The following is a 25,098-nucleotide window of genomic DNA, read 5'->3' as shown; positions in this document are numbered from 1 at the left end:
CGACGCCGGTCACCACCTTCAGCAGGGTCACCAGCGCCCCCTCGTCGAGGTCCTCGTCACGTTGCCCGAGCCGGTGTACATCCAGGCGAAGCGGGCACGCTCCCGCAAAGGGGCCAGACAGCGGTGCAGGTAATCGGTGACCACCATCAGCGAAGTCAGCCCCGCCAGGCACAGATCGTTGATGCGGTTCAGCACCGGGCACATGCGCTCGTCCTCCACGGGGGCAGCGTGAGGTGGTCATGGGGGCTGATGTTGACATAGACCTAGTCTCAGCGCCAGTCCTCCCATTTGCCGCGCAGCACTTGCGGGATGTAGACGTCGCCGAGCCCCTCCTGCAGGCAGAAGTTGCAGCAGCCGACCACCTCCACCTCGTCAGATCCCTTCCTCTTCCCGGTCGCTCAGAGAACGAAGAAGTGCCGGAACAGCGTGACCGACAGCGGCACTCCCACGAATATCTCGCAGAAGTGAGTGAAGATCGCCAGGATCACCACCGAGTTTAGACTCAGGTGGGCCAGCTGGACACCGAACGTGTCCAGTACTTGGAGGAAGAACGTCGAGAATGGCGGCACCAGTCCAACGGCGACGAAGGACACGAAGATCACGATCCTCTCTGGCCTACACGTGGAGGGCGGAAAGTTCACCGACGTCACCACCGACGCCTCCCGCTGGCCAGCGGGCACCATCAACTTGCGGACCTTCTCAGCCCCCTCCTCGTTCATGAGGAAGGACTTCGGCAGGACGCTGTTGGAGCTCGACGCATCCCGGCGACTGCTTCCTTCCCTTGGCATTCTTTAGGGGTGGGGAGTGTGCTAGAGGAGTTGAGAAGAAAGGTGCGCTGCAGGCAGAAGACAGAGCTCCCAGTGCGCAAGGAAGAAGAAGACAGAAGATGGCAATCGCGAGAATGACATGGGGGGTAACGGTTCGTTCCCCCTCTCCTTTTTATATCCTGGGGATTTCAAATGGCACATTCATCGGCGCAATCTGTCAGGTGCATTCCCCTCGATCGGCGCGGTTGCCAGGCACATCTCCCTCGATCCGTGCGGTTGCCAGGCGCACTACCCTCGATCCGCGCGGTTGCCATGCGCGCCTCCCACCTCGTTATCACTCTCCTCGGAAGTCGGAAGGGCACGCGTCCTTTCAGTTTCCCGCCTGGGCCGTAGCAAAAGCCTAGGCCAGAAAGACTGTGAAGACCGTAAGATTTTGGCATCGCATCTGCAGTCTCGAAGAAATAGGGCCCCATCTGCAGTCTCTGGGCCATCGCATGCCGATGGGCCCGGGGGCTGCTGTCGGTGAGATGGGAACCAGGGGTCCCCGAGTCCCGAGGCCAGGACTGCAGAATGCCACGTGGCGTATTCCCTCGGGGGCTATCTCCCCGAGGTCCGAGAAGACCCAGTTCCGGGAGGGGTGCTCGGGGCCATGAACAGTAGTCCCCGAGTACCCGAGTTCCCCGAAGGCCCGAGAAGAGACAGTTTCGGGAGAGGGATCTCGGGGCCATGAACGGTGGCCCCCGAGTACCCGAGTTCCCCGAGGACCCAAGAAGGCAGTTCCGGGAGAGAGTGCTCGGGGCCATGAACAGTGGTCCTCGAGTACTCGAGTTCCCCGAGGACCGAGAAGAGACATATCGGGGAGAGGGCACTCGTGGCTATGAACAGTAGTCCCCGAGAACCCAGAGTTCCCTGAGGACTTGAGAAGCCCCTTACCGGTGGACCCCACAAGGGCTCAGCGGTGAGGTGTCAATTGGTGATAGGCCCGATGCTGCATTTAAGAGGGAGCGTGGCCTGTCACTTCCAACCACTCCCCCCACGCGTGCTGTCAGTCCCTGCCACTGCCTAACAAGGAGGCGTGGGGACATTTGATGCGATGGGTCCCATCGCACGTCATCCTGCGCGGCTTGGGGATATCGTCGCTGGGCTCGAGGCTTATCGCCTGCCCCCCCTGCTGTGTCAGGCCCGCTCTAACCAAGCGGGCATGCAGGGTGGTTCGGCGGCTGCCCGGTGGGCCCCCCTCCTGCAAATGGCTAAAGTTGTGCGTAATGGGTGACAAGACCGGCCAGGGACGCACTTTTCAACCCCTGTAACGCCGAGCTGCAGCCCATGATGGTTGCTTTCCATTTATGGCTCATAGGGACCCGTGCCCTCCTTTCTGGGCACGCCAAGCCTCCCCGACGGGATATAAAAGGGGTGCGCACCCCGGAGAAGAGGAGGGACCGAGACAAGTTCAAGAAGTTCAACAGACTCAGACAAGTTAGCAAGTCACGACACACGAAGCACGAAGCCAGGAACAAGCTCAGAGAGATTGGCGCTCCGAGACCGAAGCTCTAGACTTAGACAGAAATCCTTGTAACACAAGAGATCCACAGAGAGGTATTCCTAGAGCATTAATAGCATACACACAAGAGTAGAGTATTACGCTCTATGCGGTCCAAACCTGTCTAAATCCCTTGAGCATTTACTCTCACTAGCATCCGATCATCTGTTCCGCTTGCATCTCATTTACTCTTATTAATTCACGTACGAGGTAGATTTAGAATCATCCCCCGACCAAATCTCAAAGGGGGTCCCTCAGGATCCCCGCTTGAGGAGTTCATCCTCTGACACTCTCAAAAGCAAATATGAATAGTAGAAGACAATCATTATGTCCGATGCATGTCATGAATGGACACATCTCCGACTCCAGGAATTTAAGTCCGTCGGAGATTACAATCATGTTGTTCATAAAATATGCTTAAAATTGCGTTTTCCGAAAAAAACCTACATATGCGGAAAAGATAGGGAAAACTTTATCTTCTATGCTTCCCGCTGATAGGATCTTATAGCAACAATACTGTGCAAGAGAATACTAAGTATATTCTGACTTAATACATGTATTACTTCAGGTTGAAAAACATGATGAACTCCTTCTACAGAATCATCATCAGCGTCCAATCGGCGCTGCTCTTTTACCTGAAGTACATCCTAATGTTCAGAAGAACAACAAGTTCCATGGCTCTTTTAGATGCCATCTAAAAAACTTTAATGGTAAATGCAAACACAACAAAAAACAGAAGCCCTATGCATCGGATCAGAAAAAAAACATTTCTAGACCCAAACTTGACAAATCTATATTACAAGCACTCCACTAAGAAATACCACAACTTGAGACATTTAGTTGATATGTATTTATAATCCGTGGGATATAATCAACATGCTAAAGGTAAAGATTTGAAGCACACTTCAATTTTCAAACTGACTCTATCAAGGGAGAATGTTAGAATTTGATTACAGTTTGTAATCAATTAGCAACAATGTGTCTTTATCAAAGGGATGTGTCCTTTGGTTAAGAGACTTAATACCCTTTCATTATATCCATTGGAGAGAGACATGTTTCTCCAATGACACATTTTCATCATGTTACATAAAGAGAATTTTGTCCTTGGGACACTAATAAAGCGTGGTTTGATCCACACCACATTGCACTCCTCACATTTTTTGTTCCAATCGCGAAAACGTGGCTTGGTCCACAACACACCGTCCGAATTGAAATAATCTTTTCTTGTCTGAGAGGAGATAGAGGGGGTGGTGAAAGAACGCTTCTGCCCTTGGCCTTCCGCCTCACCCATTTCCCCTCTCTCGTCAGCATTTCCAAAAGGGGGAGGTGTGCCGGAGAGGGGCGATGCCGGAGGGAGTGAGCGGGGAAGGTGGTTGACGGAGATGGGGCTCATCGGAAGCGCGAGAGGGCGGGGAAAGCCGGCTGGGGTGGGGGGATCTCTGGCGACAGCTTGAGGCGCGAGTGGCGGGCGACATGGTGGAGCTGCGAGCATGGCAATGGAAGGACGTGCGGCAGGGACGATGCCCATGCAGGCAGCGGAGGGTGTGACGGTGTGGGCCAGTGGTGTGACGAGTACTGTGGCGGCGCGACGCGTGCGACACGCTCGTCGCAACATGCACAAGAGCGGCAGCGCAAGGCGGAGTAGCGGAGCGACAGCAGCTACACGCGGGAACGACGTGTGCGAGTGACGGCTTGGCACCATGGCACCATACGAGCTACTCAGTTGAGAGGAAGAAGAAAGACAAGGATAACAAAGTCTTTTCACTCATCCTCTCTCCTAAATGATTATTTTATACAATACAGTGTCCTGCAAACCAAACTACAAAATTGTAGTGTCTATCAGCAAAATCGACAAATAAAACGTCCCATAAACCAAACCACGCCTTATTAATATCCTAGAGACAAAGATACGCTGTATAAAAATAGCGGATATGCAAGGCCGTAAGGGTACAAAAGAGGGATTTGAAAGACGGTTGGTTCAGTTTCGGTCACCCACCGAATAGAATTTCCCTTTATATTTACTAGAATTGCCATGTTTTTATTTTATTTAACCGAAGCAATTTTGTCCTAAGCGAGCGTAAAAAGCCCTTAATAACGACCCAAAAACTTCAAAAGAGGAATCAGAAACAGCACTCCCGAAACGGCAACGCGATGCTTCTCCAGCAAATCTCCGCCGCCCTTGCCGGCGCCGCCGCTCGCCGAAGCTCCGGCGACACTCCCTTCCCTCCTTCTCCTCTCCCCTTTCGCCTCCACCGCCGCGTCCTCGCCCCCATCCGCGCCGACTCGCCCCCGATCTCCCTCTCCGCCGCCCCCTCGCGGCCGGCGAAGCCACCCGCCTGCACCGCCGACGAGCTCCACTACGCCCCCGTAGATGCCGCTGGGTGGCGCCTCGCGCTGTGGCGGTACAGGCCTCCCCGCAATGTATGCCTCGGCTCCTTTGGTTTCGCTCCCCGGAGTTGTTTGTTAGAGCCGTGTTTGATTTGATTTGGTGTCGCGTGCGCGCGCGCGCGTGCAGGCCCCGGTGAGGAATCACCCGCTGATGCTGCTGTCGGGAGTCGGGACGAACGCCATCGGATTCGACCTCTCCCCCGGGGTGAGTGAGTTGGAAGTTCTTCTTGTTCTTCTTATCCTGGAGAAGTTCCTTGCTTGAAATGAAGCTTTGAAATGTGATCTGCATGTGTGGTTGAGCTGATGCGTTTGGAATCTGATCCGGATTGCGTAGAGTAATGGTGTGGGATCAAGTGCTCAAGTTAGTTTGTTTTGGACTGTTGCCGGGGCTAGTGAATTCAGGAGCAATTTGTCTATGATGGGCTAGGTAGTTTATGGATACGGCATTACACCCACTTGGTGACACGGCATATCTTTCTAACTTCAAGTACGGTCCATTAGTTTGAGACTACAGTTTGATATGGCATGCAAGAACAGTAGAAGTCCGCAACTTCACCCAAAAGAGAAAAAAAAACCCCTAAGAAGTTCCACAAAATTATTGAAAGAACAACATCAAACATAGAAAGACACAGGAATTCAAACAGCACTGAAGCCATCTACTTCTAAAGCCCAATGTTTCTCTCTTTTATACATTCTCTACACGACGACAAGGATGCAAATACAGAAATGTTAGCTTTCGCAAGGAAAGAAGAGAAAAAGAACAAAATTTTCTAGCAGCAAACAAAAGAACATTGGACATATATGCCCAAATGATTTTCAATCATTAATCATGTAGTATGATGAGAGAAATGTCCATTTGCGGCTGAAGAATCCATAGGGTGCTGTGCTGTTCATGCCGCAAGTGTCATCTATACCTTCTTCACTATCTTCAATTGGAAATTAACCAAATTATAATGTCCATGCTTGTTGTAATACCAAACTTATCTATATTTCTCATGGTCACCTTCGGCTTGCCCTTGCGATTTCCTTGGTCTAAATGCACTTGTGAGTTGTGACTTATGTGTGCACTCCCATTTGACCAGATATATTCAGATTCCGTGGTTGTTTTGATCTTCACCCTTACAAAACATGGTACACAATATTGGCAAAGTATAGGGTGTCTTTCCAAACTTCTAAGCCTACAACTTTTTATCATTTGTCGAGTTACCTTTTTATTCTGTGAACCCTTAAAAATAAAAGAAATGCAGTTTAGGGGAACCATATGTGGTTCTTACAATTGATATTAAAGTCCAATGATTTCAAAATTCTTTATGTGATTTTGTAGGTTCCACAAACCTACCAGGATTAAAAATACCATTTAGTGGGATTCCTGAAGTTTTCTGTATCCTACATAAACATTGTTAGTATTGGGGTCTAAGAGTATGAAAGCGTAACCTAATTGCTCATGGTAGAATCTCATTAACGGTCTTCTCCAGCTCATTTTGTTCCACCTGTTCCAAGATTTGGGCCATCCATTGTCAAGTATTGAATATTTTGTACTTTACTTTTTTCACTCTATACGGGAGAGAAAGATTTACATTCTTTTTCTGTATCACTGATTGCCATCTCTAACCTGTTCTATCCTCCACTTTGTTTGGTCCGATTAGAAAGAAATGCACTTAAGTCATAAGTAGGAAATGCTCATAAGTAAGAAATACTGAGGAATTGAATATATGGATAGAGAATAAAGAAGCTAAAATTGTTTTTATTGGGGGAAAGCCTCAGGTTTACAAAGAAGCCCATGTAACATACCAGCCCATTTAAAGGTCTAAGAGTCTCCTTGTAATACTTGTACCCTACCAAGGGTTGGAGAGGAAGTTTTACCTCTCTCCCTCACCTATATAAAGGACCCAAAAGGTCAAGAGGGGGCTGAGTCCTCCCACCTCCACTGCTCTCTCTTTACTTGGAATGAACCCCTTCGGTACTGTTAACGGAGATAGTTCCAATAGTTGGCGCCGTTCGTGGGGATTCGGTTCTGATGCGCGTTTGTTCGATCTTCCGAAAGTTAATATGATAAGTTGATTGGTGGAGTTTCGACGTTAATGATCCAAAAGCACCAAACAGAACAGCTCGAGAACCCTCACAACCACTACACCACTACTCTGTGGTTATCAACCGTGCCAAGACACGGTTGACCTCGCCAAGAAGGCTTTTCCTGCAAGTGAATCGAGAACACAAGTAAGAACAGGTAGATGCAATCTGAATATTGTGAACTACCAATGAAGTGCTCGAGTTGGGGTTCCACAAACCGAACAAGCGGCGAAACTATATAAAACAGAATAATCTAAGCAAAACCCGATCCTAAACTACGACGGCTACTATGTATATATAGGGGGACTTGAGGAGGTTGACCTAGAGTTGTGTAGCCATGGAAAGATGCGTACACAACCTGGACTCCGACCCCGACACGATTACAAGACCCAACTAGGTTCAAAATGGTGGCGCAACACCTTATTTCGTTGACTCTGACTAAAATATAAGGAATATTTGGTCAAGCTCATATCCATTGGAAAGAGTTTGTCGTAAGCTTTCCAGAATATCCAAGATTGCCTAAAATAGATTTCATATGAGAGAGTTATGCCCTTTTACTGACGTGCTGTCCTGCGACTCGATCACGACCATGACTTCGATCACGACCACGACTAGAACTCAGCCTTGAGTCCGAGGAGACTTGGACTTCAAGGGGTGACGTCCGGGTAAGGTTGTGGTGCTTCTTCCATGTTCCTAAGCAATAAAACATCACAAGAATTTAGTAGGAATCCATCCAAGGAAGCATAAACAGCGAGAAACGAGTTCACCTAGTGGTCTAATTGTCGTGCACGTGCTCTTGTAATTGGACCTTGTACGATTTGAGGATTACTGGAGGTATTGATCATATCCGAAGGAGCTATAGGCTCATCAGGTTCAGAGTGAAGAGACCTTCGTCCCGGTGCATGGGCCTTCGAACAGGTTTCATCCCCGCGCCTGGGCCTCCATCGGGCTTCGTCATCATGAGAGAGCCTTTGTTAGCCTTCATCCCTTCGCGTGGGCCTTCAACTAGATAGGCTTTGCACCACGCTCATAGGCCTTCGGACCAGACGGGCTTCGCCACCGCGGGATGGGCCTTTGCCCCTGCGCACGGGCCTGACCAGACGGACTTCGCCACCGTGAGCGGGCCTTCGTCGGGCTTCACCCCAAGCATGGGCCATCGTCGTCTTCGCTCAGCCTTTGGGCAGACGGGCCTCACGCCACGTGTGTCAGCCTTCGGATAGGCAGGCTTCGTGGGAAGGACAGACGGGCTTCGCGCATGGGCCTTCGGCCGAAAGGGCCTCACACCCATGTGTGTTGGCCTTCGGATCGTGCTCACGCTTAGCACGTGGGCGTTCGGACCTCGTGCATCGGCTTTTGGACAGGCGGCTCCGCGCCAAGGACAAGTGGGCTTCGCGCAGCCTTCGGCTAGATGCTTCGCGGGCTGGCCCTCAGATGAAGGAGGCCCGACCTTTGGACCTCGACTAGCCAGGGGGTGCAGCCCACCTTCGGCAGCTGGTGAAGGGCACGATAGGTAACCCATAGGCCCATCCCACCAGCTATTTTGTGCTAAAATTCATAAAAAAGGAAGCACCAGCTGGGACTCGAGCTGAGGTCTCGCGGGTGGTAGGCAAGAGTACCCACCGTCGGACCACAAATTCTTTTGTGTCTTGTTAGGCACGATTCGTCCTTTTGGCTTAATCTTCAAAGCGTGCATGCATCCTTATGCTGTTGATGCAATGCTTTATCAAATTCCTCCTTGCATGGATACTCAGGCCACCAGAGTACTAATGATGCTGCCAATTCTTGTTTTATGTGCACACGTGTGAGCCTTGCTACCTGCATTAGTTGTCCAAGAAGCAACACATCATTTAGATGCTAACTCCAAAAGGTAACAAGGCCCTTGGGGCTCCATAAAACCAAAGGGTCGTGCATGACGTGCTAGAAGATGCTTCATTAACAAATTTTTAATGCACTCGCAGTGCAGTCGGACTTTATAACATTCACTCCATACGCATATTATTTTTCGCGACGATCGATTCGCGTACAAACACCATATATACCGTCGAAGCACTTCTTTGCATACGCATGCACATCATTCACGCATTGAAGCTTTAATTGTTTGCGAATCTGCATTTTGCGTGCATTGCATTTGCATAATGAAGTGTATCTTCGCTCGCTTACGTCCCCGCCTATCAAACTACTCGCTTTGCTCACTGTTGATGTTGAAAACTCATTTTTGTATTTTGGCGTTTTCATATCACGCACAAATTTAATTCTTCGCCGAAGCGTTTGCTCTTCACATTTTTTGTACCGTGAATATACCGAAACTCTTACGCTTCGCTCATTCCCGAAGCGGTCATTTTTGCACATGAAAATTGCGTACATGCCGAAGCCCAGCCGAAACCATCGCTTGCGCAGGTTTTATTGATGTTCAGGTTGCCTATTCCTTCACAGAAGCATGTTATCGTATTGATTAACACTCCTACGCTTGCATTATTCATGTGCATTGAAGCAACTATTTTTTACCCTCCGCACGTGCAAAGAAAGTGTTCTTCACGTGCTGACATTAAATATGCATCAAACTATTTCCCTTCGCTTGTATGTCGAAAAGTTTATTTTTCATGCGTTCACGTCACATTTGCATCGAAGCATGCATTCTTCGCAGGAACGTCGAAGTATTTACCTTCTGTGCATACTTGTTTTGACCCTTTGCAAGTACTTGCAGGTTTTTATGCTCTGGTCGAGGGACTTTTTCTTCCTCCTATGCAGATTTTGACCCTTCGCATAGGACAATTCATTGTCACACGCCGTAGTATCTGCTCTTCGCATACTCCAATTACATGTGCTTGCATCGCACGAAAAAAGCAAGTGTTCTTCACGCGTTGGCATTACATATGCATTAAACTTTTTACCCTTCGCTTGCATGTCAAAGCGGTTTTTTTTTGTGCGCTCGCGTTGCATTTGCATCGAAGCACGTGTTCTTTGCATGAATGCCGAAGTATTTACCTGTTGTGCATTTGCATGGCAAAAATGAATCGAAGTAATTGTTTTTACCTTTCGCAAATGTATGCAGGTTGTTACCCTTCGCATAAGATAGTTCATTGTTACATGCCGAAGTATTTACTCTTCGCGTACTCGCATAACATGTGCATCGAAGCACTTGTTCTTCGCATAATCGCCGAAGTACTCTTTGTGCTTGCATTACTTATATGCATCAAACCACCTATTCTTCACGAATGCAGGAATCTTACCCTTCGCACGAGGAAGTATTTATTCATTATGCACATGTTTTAGCCTTTGCATAAGAAAGCTCTTATTGCTCATGTAGGAATTTTTAATCTTCTAGGGATGCAAAGCACCTATTGTCTTGCAGGATAGGAAGTCGAAATGTTGTTGGTCCTTAGGTAAATGCAGTGCACCAATCGACTTAACAGGCGGACAAAGGCCCGCCAAAGAGGACCGAGGTGACGCTCAACTTTAGATAAAGGCAACGCTCCACTCGGACCTCAGACTACGACGTCTATGCTTACATTAACTATGCCTCCGTCGACTCGGACTACGTCGACTAGAGGGGCTTCGTCCACGATGCCTTCGCCTTCGTCGACTTGGACGTCAACCAAAAGGGCTTTCTCAACGACGGCTTCACCTTCGTCGACTTGGACGTCGACCAGAGGGGCTCTAGCCACGTCGGCTTCGCCTTCGTCGACTTCACCGTCGACCAAAGGGGCTTCATCAAGTGGCTTCTCCTTCGTCGACTTGGATGTCGACCAGAGGGCCTTCGGCCGTGTCGGCTTCTCCTTTGTCGACTTGGACGTCGATCAGAGGGTATTCGTCTACGACGCCTTCGCCTTCGTCGACTTCAGCTTCAACATAGGGGCTTTGTCAGGTGGCTTCGCCTTCGTCGACTTGAACGTCGACCAGATAGCCTTCGGCCGCGTCGACTTCGCCTCTGTTGCGACAACTTGGCCCACGCTGACTTCAACTACGTTGACCATGTGGCATCCTTCACCACTCACGAACACCGGTCAAGAGGGGCTACGGGGGTACCCGGGTTAAAACCCCGTCCTGGGTCCCAAGAGTTTGGCCGGCGCACGTGAGCGGAGACGTGTGAGCATCATTGACTTAGGCGAGCCACGACAGTAACCTTTGACCTTCGAGCCATGGCAACAACCTTCGACCTCCAAGCCACGACGATAGCCTTCGACCTCCACTTTGTCAGCTGCGTTGAAGCCGCGCCTGTTGAAGCCTCAGCAGCAGCCTTCGTCAAGATCTCCTTCGTCGAGGATGGAGGAAGTTCCACCTCTGCCGAAGACCCCTTCGCCGAGCAAGACGAAGCGTAGTTATAAGAGTGTATCTAACTATAGCAATCGTGTAAGAGAAAGAATATATGCCATGTACGCGCTTTTTTCTCCATGCCTTTTTTTCCCACTGGGTTTTTGGGATGGAGTTCTTAGCGAGGTGTACATGTCAGCAGTAAGCCTAGGTCATTTCCTAGTTGTAGCTGTTCGCCCCAATGTTCCATCAGAACTTATAGCTGAGGGGCTACTGTTGGGGGGAAGGTTCAGGGTTACAAAGAAGCCCATGTAACATACCAGCCCATGTAAAGACCCAAGGGTCTCTTTGTAATACTTGTACCCCACCAAGGATTGACGATGAAGTTTTACCTCTCCTCCTCACCTATATAAAGGACCCAAAAGGTCAAGAGGAGGGCTGATTCCTTCCACTTCCACTCCCCTCTCTTTGCCTGGAATGAACCCCTTCGGTACTGTTTACGGAAATAGTTTCAACAGTTTTAAATGTTTTGCTAAATAGGGCCATACCTTGTTTGACAAGTGTGCGCACAGTGGAAAACCTGAAGCAGCAATAACCTTGTATCCTTCTAACAAGTTACTGAAATTGGTGTTATCTAGCTTGTCCTTTATCTTGTTCTTTTGATTTTCCTTCAGGCTTCATTCGCGCGTCACATGTCTAGCCAAGGATTTGATACATGGATAGTTGAAGTAAGAGGTGCTGGTCTGAGCATGCGTGAATATGACAATTCTGCTGCATCTGGGTCAGGCACTTTTGAGGATGTCTCTGGTGGCATTCAACCTCTTGAAAAACAAAGTACATTCGAGGCTGCTTCCCTTCAAAGTTTTGGTGGCTCTTCCATTGATGATGACCTTGGAATAATTGCTTTGGATGAACCACCTTTACTGACAGAGCTTTCTAATTTTTTTGATCAAATCTCAAAGCATATGGAAGAGGCTATATTAAAGGAAAATTTTCATGAAATCACAGAAAAAATTTCACTTCTGTCAGACATGGTAGAGAGCTCTGCCATTATTGGTCCAATGAGAGAAGAAAGTCTACGTCTTTTGAAGAATGTTCAAGAGCAGTTGGACTCATGGGAGCGCTTCGTGGAAACACAGATGCATCTGACTTCTGAATATAATTGGGACTTTGACCATTACCTGGAGGAGGATATACCTGCTGCGGTATGGTGACATGCCCTTTGGCAAACTATTAATTGTTGAATAGTAGGCACAGTTCATTGTTGGTTTATCTAATGAACCGAACAGTTTGTTGATTTGTTTAAACTCTTTTTAGTTATTCCATTATTTGCATAATCATTATTGTTTTTGTGAATACTGCCCATCTGCACATCTATATCATCAGGTGGAGTATATTAGACAACACAGCAAAGCGAAAAATGGGAAGTTGCTTGCCATTGGACATTCAATGGGAGGAATTTTATTATATGCAATGTTGTCAAGATCTGGTGAGACATTGCACTGTAGTATGTTCTAAGTGTTCTTTTCTTCTTTTTATCTGAACTTTCATGGAGCCCCCTTCTCTGTTTTGTTTCCCCTTAAAGTACACTTGCTGTGCATTCTGCTATAAATTGGAGCCATATTTTCACCTAACACATTAAAAGGAGCTTACTATTATTTGATAAACTCGGGCTAGTGACATGTTTTGCATAGCTTTCCAAGTTAATATCAGATACATTTGAGCACCTGTTTAGGATTTTTTTAACGCTCCAGAATGCGATTTTCTTACTGCCTTTCTATAATAGATTCTTTATCACCATATCTTATTTGATTGTTTCCCCTAATCTCCAAGGTTTTGAAGGAGTTCCATCAAATTTAGCAGCTATTGTTACTTTGGCTTCCTCTGTTGACTATACAACGTCCAATTCTTCACTGAAGATGTTACTGCCTCTTGTGAGTGACAACAAATTCGCAGCTTGAGATGATGTTTATGAATGTCTCGTTTAAGTGATAGGCTAATGAATTTGTTTGTCAGGTTTCCATTGTTTTCACTAATAAATAGAGGGCAATAGGCTAATGAATTTGTTTGTCAGGCTCATCCTGCACAGGCTCTTAATGTCCCTGTTGTCCCATTGGGTACATTATTGGCAGCAGCATATCCCTGGGCATCTGGTCCGCTGCATCTTTTTTCTTGGCTTAATCATCAAATATCAGCTCAGGACATGATGCATCCGGAGTTGTTGTCCAAGCTTGTTTTCAACAATTTTTGTAAGTAGTCTTTCATAACACACCGTGTTGTCTTCATGCTATGCTACCTAGCTATAAGATTTCTGTTATGTCTCTTGCATTCATAGAAATTGTGGTTCTATTTAATTAGTTGTGTACTATTTCTGATAGTTTCAATGTGATGCATCTCTGCGATTCTGGTGTATGGGGGGGGGGGGGTTGAATATTTTTTAAAGGAATATTGAGGGTGGATATTGTTAGATATATATATTGCTATGTGTAATATACCCAGACTATAAGGGGTTCTTTGTATATTGTCACTTGTACATGGGTATATATACTTGTCTAGAGCCTTCAGGTGGTATTAGAGTTAGATTTTCTCTAGGCCGCAACTCGTCCACCAAATCCATCTGCTACTATTCCTGATCTACAGTTCCTTATCGGATCGGGTACTGTTCCTGATCGCCGCCGTCGGTCTCTGCACACGCCGATATGTTGCTGCGCGTGGTGCTTCCCCTTCCCATCGGCCTCCTGTCTCCTAGCCACCTCCCCGCCGCGTGGAGATGCCTCGCGGCCGTCTCTCAGCGGATCGGCGCCACCTCCTCGCCGGATCGGCGCCGACCTCCGCTTGGACCCGTCGCACCAAACTGGCCTCCCGCCCAGGCCCGGCCCGGCCGCCTCCCGTTGAATCACCCTCGGCCCCTCCGTGTCTACCAATCACCAGATCGACCCCGCCTCCCGCTGGATCTCGCCCGCCGAGCCGCCCGATGTGTTGCCCGCTGTGTGCCTACCTCCCCGTCGCTTGTGTCTGTTGCTTCTGTTTGAGGTACAAAGGTAACGAGTTCTTTTAAAAGCAAAAAAAAAAGCAGCGTGTTGCTTTCTTTGTGCTTGTCATTGCTTCTCTTTTACACTCTCATCGTCGCTTGTCGCTCCTTGTTTGTGTGCTCCCCATTGTTCGTTGCTTCTTTTGCGCTCTCGCCGTCGACCGCCACTTCTCCTTTGCGCTCTCGTCACCGTTTGTCACTTCTTTAGGATGTCGTCGAGCACCGTTTCAGTTCCTCGATGCTCGGTGATCTTTGATGGTGCCAACTACCAGGACTTCGCGTAGGATATGCGTATTCACATGTGTGAGCTTTGTCTTTAGGGTGTTCTCTGCAGTGACGTTCCTTGTTCGTCTTCTCTTGAGCTTCCGACGGAGCTCGTGCAGCCATCTCTCGACGAAGGAGACAAAGCAGCTATTGACATCACCACCGCTACCTATGAGAAGGTTGTCTCTATCTATCAGGAAGCTTTGGAGCTATACTGTGATCGATTGTTTGACTATGCTTAGTGGATAGATGATGATGCTTGTGCAGCGTCTATTTTGATTGCTAGTGTGGAGCACGAGTTTTCTTCTAAGATTGTTGATTTCTTTACTGCCTTTTAGATATGGACTTATCTTCGTCAAACTTATGAGCCATCTAGGGACGCTCTCTATCTGTCTGTTGTTCGTCAGGAGCAGTCTCTTCAGCAGGGTGATGCCACAATTGATGTGTTCTATGTTCAGATGTTGGCTGTGTGGCGTCAGTTGGACTCTCTTTGTGTTGTTGGTTGTCACTCTTGTCAGTGCTGCTTTGATCTGCATGCTAAACGTAATTTTCGACGCCTCTACGAGTTCTCGACTCGCATTCGTTCGAAGTTTGAGTAGCATCAGGCTTAGCTACTTGCATGACATCCTCGTGTCACGCTTGTGGAGGCTTACGGAGTTACACTTGGAGGAGACTCATCTACGTGGTTCTAGATTGCTGCCACTTCCTTTAGTGTTGTTTGCTCGTCCACCTGTTGCGCCTACATTTTTGTCTACACTGTAGTCTGCTCCTCGTCTAACTCCTTCGTCTTCTACGACCTCTTCATGTGGTCGTCCTCGCTTACAACAAGGAGGGCTATGTTGAGGCGAACTGCTACCGGAAGAAGAAGCATCTTCAACGTTCCTCTGGTGCTTCTACCTTGGCTACCTTCTCGACTACCTCTTCGATTGACACTTAATAGGAGATTGTGACACTGCTTGTCGCCTGGTTGCTACCTTTGGCTCTGCACCGACATGTTCTGCTGGTTCTGCTACTCTCTTTTCTGTCACTAATAGATCAACTTCTACCCAGTCAAGTACTTCTCCTTAGATTCTTGACTCAAGAGCATATTTTCATATGACTTCCGATTCTTCCAGTTTGTCGTCGCTTCATCCTCTAGTTTCTCCTATTCATGTTGTTACCGTTGATGGTACTTCTCTTTCTGTTGCTAGTCGGGGCACCCTTAACACTTCTTCTTTTAGCGTTCCTTCTATTACTCGTGTTCCCTAACACACCATGCACCTCATGTCAGTTGGTTAGCTTACTGACCATGTTTATCGTGTTATCCTAGACTTTGACTCTTGCTATGTTTAGGATCGTCGCACGGGTGCTCTAGTTGGTACTAGCCGCTGGCGCTATGATTTTCAGCGTCTATGGGAGCTTGACTAGCTTTGTCCTTCTTTCGCTACTGCTGCTGGTCTCTCTGCTTCCTTAACTACCGACTTCTTCCAGCAATGGCATCATCGTCTTGGTCATGTTTGTGGGTCACGTCTATCTTTATTAGTTCGTCATTGTCTTTTAGGGTCTGTCTTAGGAGATACGTTCTTAGATTGTCATTGTTGTAAGCTTCGTAAACAGATTCAGCTTCCTTATCCTCATAGCGAGTCAGTGTCTCAACGTTCTTTTTGTATTGTTCACTCAGATGTATGGGGTTCAGCTCCCTTCGTTTCGAAAGGGGACATAACTACTATATTATCTTTATAGATGATTTCTCTTGCCACGCTTAGATTTATTTTATGTCTTCTCGTAGTGAGATGTTATCTATATATAAGTGATTTGCTACTATGATTCACACTAAGTTTAACACTCCTATTCATGTTTTTGTGCTGACTCTGCTGGTGAATTTCTTTCTGGGCATCTTCGCTCATTTCTTGCTGAACAGGGCACGTTGTCTCAGTTCACCTGTCCTGGAGCTCATGCTTAGAATGGTGTTGCTGAGCACAAGTATCGTCATCTCCTTGAGACAGCTCATACGCTTATGATTGCCTCTTCTGTTTCACCTTATTTTTGGGCTAGGGTGGTCTTCACTGCCACATACTTGGTCAATATTCAACCCTCCTCTGCTCTCAAGGGTGGGATTCTCTTTGAGCGTCTATGTGGACACCTTCCTGACTACTCATCTCTTCGTCTTTTTGGCTATGTTTGTTACGTTCTTCTCGCCCCCCGTGAACTTACCAAACCGACTGCTCAATCTGTTGAATGTCCTTCTTAGTTACAGTGCTGAGCATAAAGGTTATAGGTGTTGGGACCTTGTTGCTCGTCGGATGCGCATTTCTTGAGATGTTACTTTGATGAGTCTCGTCTCTTCTATCCTCATACCTCTCTCACTTCTTCAGATTCCTTGGTTGAGCTTCTGCCTTTTCTCACTTTTCGTGACACACTTGTCGTTGTTTCTTCTTCTCTTTCTCGGGCACCACTGGCGCTCTCTCCTACTGTGCCTTCTTCGATGCCCTCCATGTCTTAGACCTTCACCTCACATGCTCCTTCTTTTTCTGGTCTTATTGAGCCTTTTTTCTTTCCGCTCTACTCGTCATTCTTGTGATGTCTCCCATCTTGTTGTGCCACCTTTTGATGAGCCATCTCCTTCCGATGCTGCAGTTCCTCCATCTTCTACCCTCTTGAGCGCACCGGCACGTGGGATCTTGTTCCTCTTCCTCCACATATTCGTCATATCACGTGCAAGTGGGTCTATAAGGTTAAAACCTGCTCTGGTGGTTCTCTTGAGCGTTATAAGGCTCGTCTTATCGCCCGTGGTTTCCAGCAGGAGTATGATCGTGACTATGATGAGACTTATGCTCTGGTAGTTCACATGTTCATAGTGCGCACTCTTCTTGCTATTGCCTCTGTGCGTCAGTGGTCTATTTCTTAGCTTGATATCAACAATGCCTTTCTTAACATTGAGTTGCATGAGGAGGTTTACATGCACCCACTGTCTGGGTATTCTATTCCTGAGGACATGGTTTGTCGTCTCCGTCCCTCTCTCTATGGCCTTAAGTAAGCCTCTCGAGTCTGGTTTGAGAGTTTTTCTTCTGCGATTACTGTCGCTAGTTTTTTTGCTAGTGCTCATGATTCTAAGCTCTCTGTTCATACGTCCTCTTGTGGTCAGACTCTCCTCTTGTATGTTGATGGCATGATCATTACAGGAGATTATGAGTATATTGTCTTTGTGAAGGCTTGTCTCAATGAGCAATTTCTTATGTCTGATCTTGGTCCACTTCGCTACTTTATTGAGGATTGAGATTTTTTCTATTTCTGAGGGCTTCTTTTTGTCTCAATAGAAGTATATTCAAGATCTTCTTCAGCGTGCTTCTCTCACTGATGAGCCACTGTTGAGACTCCCATGGAGCTTAATCTTTAGCTTTGGTCCACTGATGGTGAGCCTCTTGCGGATTCCACTCTCTACTGTCATCTAGTTGGGAGTTTTGTTTATCTTGTTGTCACTCGTCCTGACATTTTTCATACAATGCATATCCTTAGTCAGTTTGTTTCTACTCTCACTCAGCTCCACTATAGTCATCTCCTGCGTGTTTTGCACTATCTTCGTAGGACTATCTCTCGTCGTCTCTTCTTTTCACGTTCCAGCTCTTTACAGCTTAGTGTTTATTATAATGCTACTTAGGCTAGTGATCCTTCTGATCGTTGGTCTATTTTTGCTTACTATATTTTCCTTGGTGGTTCTCTTATTGCTTGGAAGATTAAAAAGCAGACCGTAGTTTCTCGTTCTAGTGCAGAGGTTGAGTTGCGAGCTATGACATTGTTGACATCGGAGTTCAATTAGTTACGGTGGTTACTTGAGTATTTTGTTGTTTCTTCTTTTGCACTTACTCCTCTTTTCTCAGATAGTACAAGTGCTATCAGTATTGCTCGGGATCCGGTGAAGCATTAACTCACCAAGCATATTGGTGTTGATGCTTCTTATACTCAGACACATATACAGGATGAGGTGGTTGCTTTTTAGTATGTTACTTTCGAGTTTTAGTTGACTGATTTCTTCACGAAGGCACAGAGTATAGCTCAGCACTTGTTCTATCTCTCCAAACTTAGTGTGGTTGATCTCCCATGAGTTTGAGGGGGTTATATATATATATATATATATATATATATATATATATATATATATTGCTCTATCTAATATCCCTAGACTATAAAGGGTTCTTTACATATTGTCACATGTACATATGTATATATATTAGCCTAGGGCCTCCAGGGAATATAAGTTGCTATTAATAACAGATATATTTGTAGAAGTTGATATTATCATATAATTTGCAGGTACAGTGCCCGCAAAGGTTGTCCTGCAACTTACCACCGCTTTCCGGGAAGGTGGCTTATGCAACCGAAACGGAACTTTCTCATACAAGGATCATTTGCGAGAGTGTCAGACTCCGGTCCTTGCACTGGCTGGAGATAAGGACCTCATCTGCCCTCCAGAAGCAGTTTACGGTAGGGTGAGCCTGGCTTTTGTTGTCTGTTAGCTCAGTTGCTTTTCTTAGCAGATTTCTAATTTCAGTTTTGTCTCGGACTCTCATTTGGCAGAAACGGTCAAACTCATTCCTAAGCACAAGGTGAAGTATAGGGTGTTCGGAAAGCCAAAAGGCCCGCATTATGCACACTATGACTTGGTTGGAGGTCGATTGGTATGTGTTACATCTCATCGCACCTAATTCAAAGAGTTCCCATTGAATCTGACACTTTTTTTGTGGAATTGATCTGTATTATATTATCATCATACAAATACTAATACAAATTCTGTCTTATACAGGCGACCCATGAAGTCTACCCATGTATCATAGAATTCCTTTGTCACCATGACCAGTTGTTGACTTGACTATGTGATGCTCAAAATTGGAATATAACACTGAATGCTTACAGCATCATGTTCATCTCAGAAGGTTTTTAAGCTGAGCTGGACAGTCTTTTACAAGATCTCTCTCTCAATGATGAGAAAAGCAGGTAAATTTTACGGGTTCATTTGACGTAATCTTGTAAACGAGTGTACTGTATGTCAATACGTCCTGTGTTGTGAAAGTGCTAGGATACATTGTAGATTACATGTACTCCCAGATAACAAAAACCGAGGTCAAAGAAATTGTAAGTCAAAGAAATTGACATGTAAGTGTATGTAAAACTGGCTACATTAATGTTATACAATTCTGTTGTATCATCCGGGAAGTAATGGAAGGAACATTGCTTGTGCCTGCAACTAGAGCAATCCGCCGATGGTTAAAAAGGCTTGTGCAAGTTAATATAGCGCCCCGTCTTTGTTTATAAGCATTATGGATGTTGTCAGTCTCACTGATGAGCAAGCAAAGCATTCTCCAACTACCTTCTGCCGTGTTCTTTGATGGAAAGCACACTGCTAAAGTGCCAGGCGCCAATGCTTTATGCTCATGCAGGGAAAGGCCCCCCTATCCCTGTGTAATTTCTAATGATATGGGTTACTGCTAGTAATAACTTTATTTAGGCTGTTATTCGAATTTTTTTTCCGTAAGAATGATGGTGTGCAGCCAGAGCTTGGAAAGTGAGGACGTGATGGAGAATTTCGTCTCCTTTTGCTTTGATACATTCCGGTATGAGATCCTACTAGTTGCCTGTTCTTACGCAAAAGCAAGCAACGTGACTGTCGTGTCATCTGCGCTGTTGCCCAGCTCATGCTGGGACCACTACGCGAATGATGGATTTGTCTTTCTCTGCAAGTACATCTAACTCCCCGTTTGGTTCCCAAAATTTGGCTCAGAATCCTAAAATTGGAATTGAGCCCAATTCACTTATGACGTTTGCTTATTATGCCCCTGCAGAAACGAATTGACTCTCCAATTCTATAGAAATCATAGATAACTAGATCCGATTCTTCGGCCCGGAGGTTTGAATTAGTCTGATTTCACCCCCACTCGACTTAGCCTGGACTCTCGTGCTTCTGCCGCCACCTACCGTGGTCCAACTATCGCTTCCCATGACATCTCGCGCTAGAAGCCAGGAGATTCGCCACCTCCTGTGCTCAACCGTCATTGGTCCTTCACCACCGCCACCCCCCACGTAGGTATGTTGTTTCCCCTTTCTACTCAGTTGCAGATCTAGACAGCCCAGCCGCTGCCTTTCCCGCATTCAGAGCCGGCGCTGCCACCATAATGGGTGAACTGAAATGTAGGTCTTGGAGTGTAGTACCTTGCACATGTGGGAGAAAGTTAGAAATCTGAGTTAGAACCAAAATAACACCAAACAGAAACTTGGTGTTGCAAATTTTTTAAATGTATATAATCTGTGTAGCCATTTAAAAAGGAAACAAATTGAAATGTAGTATCATACTTGCCCTTCAGAAGTTTCTCACAATATTGGTAAAGAACACTGATGCTGGAATCAACAGTTATTTGCCTCCTGTTGTGCCTATATGGTATTCATTTATTTGTTCAGTGGGAAAGAAACTAGGGTGTGGATCCTTAGGCTCTCTGTTTGAAGCAATCTCAACATTGGTCAAAGAATCACATTGTTTAGCTTTCCCCTGGCAATTTTTTTCTTTCTGACTTCCTGAAGTTATAGTGCAAATCATTGGGGCTATGAAAGTAGCAAGGCAAAGAGACACCAAACACATGACACACTTTGCAACTTTCTTGGAGATATTACCACTTGCTTTCAAGCTTCTATGAAGGTAGATGAGCCTGTGGTAACTTGGCCTACAGTAACTCCACCTCAAGAAATATTTGAGGCCCTCCAAGAGGTATCTGACTTGGCCCGTGAAGATGTTCTGAAAGCCTACAATGTTCTTACTAGTGATGAGCGTAAATTTAAATCTCTTATGACCCTTTTCATGGACATGGGGAATGATTGGCTACTCATGCAAATCTGAAACTAGTATGGTTGGTTTCTTAGGATTAGCCACTTTTGTTGGGACATGTTGTGTATGTTATGTTTTTATTTTCGAACCGGCAGGAGAACTGCCCGTCGTTATATTAAGAAGGAATAAAAGGGTGGTACACCAAACTCAAAACAACACACGCACCGCAACACAGCTTTACAAAAGATCAAAAACAAACGCAAACGCGAAAATACAAAAACATCCCCAAAATGCGCGCACACAAATGCTCACTGGTCAAACACTGATCAATCACCACTGGCATCGTGCTGAGCAAAGAGCGAAGAAAATCCAGCAGCACCCGCTGAACACCAGGAAGAGGCTTCCTCAGCGATCTTCTGGACTAGCGAGGAGGCACAAGGACTCGCATTATCAAAGACACATTCATTGCGGTGTTTCCAAATGAACCAAGCAATGAGTATGACCAGAGAATGGAATCCTTTTCTTTGGTTTGTGTCCACCAACAAAGAAGCTTCACGCCACCAATCTTGGAAGGAGTTTGAAACAGAGAGAGCCAGAGATGCAAACATCAAACCAGCAGCCCGGAGGACATCCACCCAAACTTGCCTAGCAAACACGCAACCAATCAAGAGGTGGGTTATGGTTTCAGCCTCCTGATCACAGAGAGGGCGCCTAGACGGATGAGGTAAACCACGCCGAGACAGCCTATCCGCTGTCCAACAACGGTTGTGACAAGCGAGCCAAATGAAGAACTCAGCTCTAGGTGGTGCCCAAGATTTCCACAGCCTTTCCCAAGGATCAAAACCAGTATGCCCAATGTGAAAGGATTGATAGGCCGATTTGGTAGAGAAAATGCCAGAGGAGTTAGCAGCCCAGATATGCGTGTCCTCCACTTCCTCATGAAGCCCTACCTCAGACACAAGGTCCCAGATATGCAGGAACTGCTCGAGGACTTGGACAGTGAGGGTTCCTCTGAGATCATGCACCCAAGAATTGTTAGAGATGGCTTGTTGAACCGAGCGCACCTTCACAATATGTTTAGGCACCAGTCCAAACATATCCGGCGCCAAATCCATGAGAGATCGACCCAAAAACCAACGGTCCGTCCAAAACTTAGTAGAATGACCGTTGCCAACTTCAGAAGTGACCAAGATCGAGAACAAAGCCGAGGATTGAGAAGGAACAGCAACTCGAAAGCTGATCCAAAGGGCGATGAGGATCAGTTTTTTGTAACCAAAGGCATTTCATGCGAAGGGCCCAACTGAGCAGCTCCAAATTGTGAATACCCAAACCACCGAGCTCTTTTGGCATACAAACCTTGCTCTAGGCAAGGAGGCAATGCCCACCGTTAACCTCTTTCCGGCCTTTCCAAAGAAAAGCACGCCGCCGCTTGTCGATAGCTTTAATCACCCAACGAGGGATGTCCAGAGCCATCATGTGGTAAATTGGGATAGCCGTAAGAATAGCTCTAACAAGGACAGCACGACCAGCGGGGTGGATAAGAGCAGCCTTCCAGCTTGGAAGCCGATCGGCTACCTTGTGAACAAGAGTTTGAAGGACTGCCTTAGGGAGTTTCTTGACCGAAAGAGGAAGTCCCAGGTAGGTGCAAGGGAAGTCCTCAATTGCACACGGCATAGCATCCCTCACCACATCAATGTCCACTGAATTGCACCGAATAGGAGTAGCTGAGCATTTGCTAATATTAGTCTTAAGTCCAGAAGTTGCCCCAAAACAACTGAGAATCTCCTGGATAACATCAAGCTCCTCCACAACCGGCCTCAAGAACAACACCACATCATCGGCATACATGGAAACCCGGTGCACATGCTGTCTAGGGGACAGGGGACGCAGCAGACCTTCAACCGCCGCCTTGGCAAGAACCGAGTTCAAGACATCCATAACCATAATGAAAAGCATTGGAGAAAGCGGATCACCTTGTCTCAAACCATGACGATGATCAATAATATCTCCAGGATCACCATTCAGCAGCACCTGGGTGGAGGATGTAGCAAGGAGGCTGCAAAGCATATGACACCAACGTGGTCCAAAACCCAGATGTGTGATGATCTCCAATAAGAAGCTCCAAGAAACAGAGTCGAAAGCTTTGGAAATATCTAGTTTAAGTAACAATCGCGGCTCTTTATGATTGTGCAAAAACCGAGCTGTACTTTGGACAAAAAGAAAATTGTCCTGAATGCAACGACCTTGAATGAAAGCACTTTGGTTCGCAGCCACAAGCGAAGACAGATGTGGAGCAAGTTTGTTGGCCATGATCTTCGCCACGAGCTTTGCAAAGCTATGAATTAAGCTTATAGGCCGGAAGTCTTTGACTTCCAAAGCATCGGGTTTCTTCGGAATGAGAATCAAGAAGGCAGAATTAAGGAGGCCAAGCTTCCGAGAATCCCCAGATTGGAAAGCCGAAACTGCCGCAACAACATCATCCTTAATGATGGTCCAACAAGAACGATAGAACCTACCGGTAAAACCATCTGGGCCGGGCGCTTTGTCCAGAGGCATCAACTTAATAGTATCCCAAATCTCTTGCTCTATGATTGGATCATCAAGGGCCAACAGATCATGAGGCGGTTGATAGAAGGAAGACAAGTTGAAAGTCTCAATGTGCTCCTCTGACGTCCCAAGAAGGCCAAAAAAGAAATAAAAAATAGCCGCATGCTTTTCTTCCAGTCCAGTGATTACACGGTCATCAACCTTAAGCTTAGCAATGAAGTTATTCCGTTTACGGTGTCTTGCATGGGAGTGGAAGAAAGAGGTGTCTGCATCTCCTTCCCGCAACCAGCTGATGCGAGAACGAAGCCGAGCAATGGTCCGATCAAGGGAGGCCAAACCGAGGCTATGCCTTTTCAGCTCACGGTGGAGCCAAGCCTCATCGGGAGACAGGGTACGGAAGTCTTGAGCCACCTCCAACCTGTGCACAATGTCCTTGGTCCAAGCAAGCATGGATTTGATGTGCCCAGTGGTGCGCTGCCCCCAGGACTACAGAGCTTTGGTCACGGCCTGGAATTTGAGCGCCAGGATCTCAAAAGGACATGACATCGGGACAGCTCCAGACCAAGCCGCCAGCACAACATCCAGGAACCCCTCAAGCTTCAACCAAAAGCTTTCAAAGTGAAAACGCCTCTTGCCTTTTGTGTTATCCTTCAAGCCAAGAATCAGAGGACTATGATCAGAGATCAAGTATGCCGTGCTCTGTAAAAGATAATCCGGAAAAATTGAATCCCAATCAGAGGAACAGAAGGCACGGTCCAATCTCACCAATGTTGGAGCATCTCTTTCATTCGACCAAGTGTACTTTCTTCCAAGCAAAGGAATCTCCAGAAGTTCGACATCATCAATAAACCTCCTAAAGCGACCCATCATGGCTCGGTTTATATTGGAATTGTTCTTGTCTTCCGAGCTATAAATAAGATTGAAATCACCAGCGACCAACCAAGGACCATCACATAATGCATGAACATCATGGAGTTCCTGCAAGAACTGGATTTTCTCCAGGTCATTTTGAGGCCCATAGACACTAGTAAGCCACCAGCTTGGACCATCCATGGTGGAAAACTGAACTGACAGAGAGAAGGAGTCAACACGAGACGTAATTCCTTGGTAGACCGAGCTTTTCCAAGCGATCAACACCCTCCGCACATGCCCTCAGCCGGCAGCGACACGAACTGATCAAAGTCAGCGCCGAGAACAAAGAGAGTATGGCGGAGGGTGACACGTGACAACTTCGTCTCTTGCAAACACACAACATCAGCCATAGAAGAACGAACCACATCACGAACCAAATCCCTCCGAGCACGTTGGTTCAAACCTCGAACGTTCCAAATCAGAATTTTTGATAAATCCATAAACAAAACAGGGGAGGTGACCACAACCACAGAACACAGAGGAGTTAAATCTAGGTGGAGGTAATCTCCACCAAAGAAGTCTCAAACTCTGGTACAGA

General features: G+C 46.8%; 1 protein-coding gene across 2 annotated transcripts; it reads left to right on the top strand.

The window, feature by feature from the left end:
- Nucleotides 1–4,375: 4,375 nt before the first annotated feature.
- On the top strand, nucleotides 4,376–19,544 carry LOC133899009 (uncharacterized). 2 transcript variants are annotated; one of them, XR_009906292.1, is made up of 9 exons: nucleotides 4,376–4,728; nucleotides 4,823–4,900; nucleotides 11,691–12,221; nucleotides 12,403–12,505; nucleotides 12,850–12,950; nucleotides 13,091–13,265; nucleotides 18,602–18,777; nucleotides 18,866–18,966; nucleotides 19,092–19,544. XR_009906292.1 is itself a non-coding variant. In XM_062339880.1 (9 exons), the coding sequence occupies exons 1-9, from the start codon at nucleotides 4,459–4,461 to the stop codon at nucleotides 19,155–19,157; spliced, it is 1,596 nt and encodes a 531-aa protein (XP_062195864.1). In that variant the 5' UTR covers nucleotides 4,377–4,458; the 3' UTR covers nucleotides 19,158–19,542. The 2 variants fall into 2 exon arrangements, 1 of the variants encoding a protein (XP_062195864.1); XM_062339880.1 differs by having other exon boundaries at nucleotides 4,377–4,728; nucleotides 18,602–18,772; nucleotides 19,092–19,542.
- Nucleotides 19,545–25,098: the final 5,554 nt, after the last annotated feature.

Source organism: Phragmites australis, chromosome 18 (genome assembly GCF_958298935.1).
Source record: "Phragmites australis chromosome 18, lpPhrAust1.1, whole genome shotgun sequence".
Classification (NCBI taxonomy): Eukaryota; Viridiplantae; Streptophyta; class Magnoliopsida; order Poales; family Poaceae; genus Phragmites; species Phragmites australis.
Note: the sequence above shows the minus strand (reverse complement) of the source record. Positions and strands in the feature narration are given on the sequence as shown.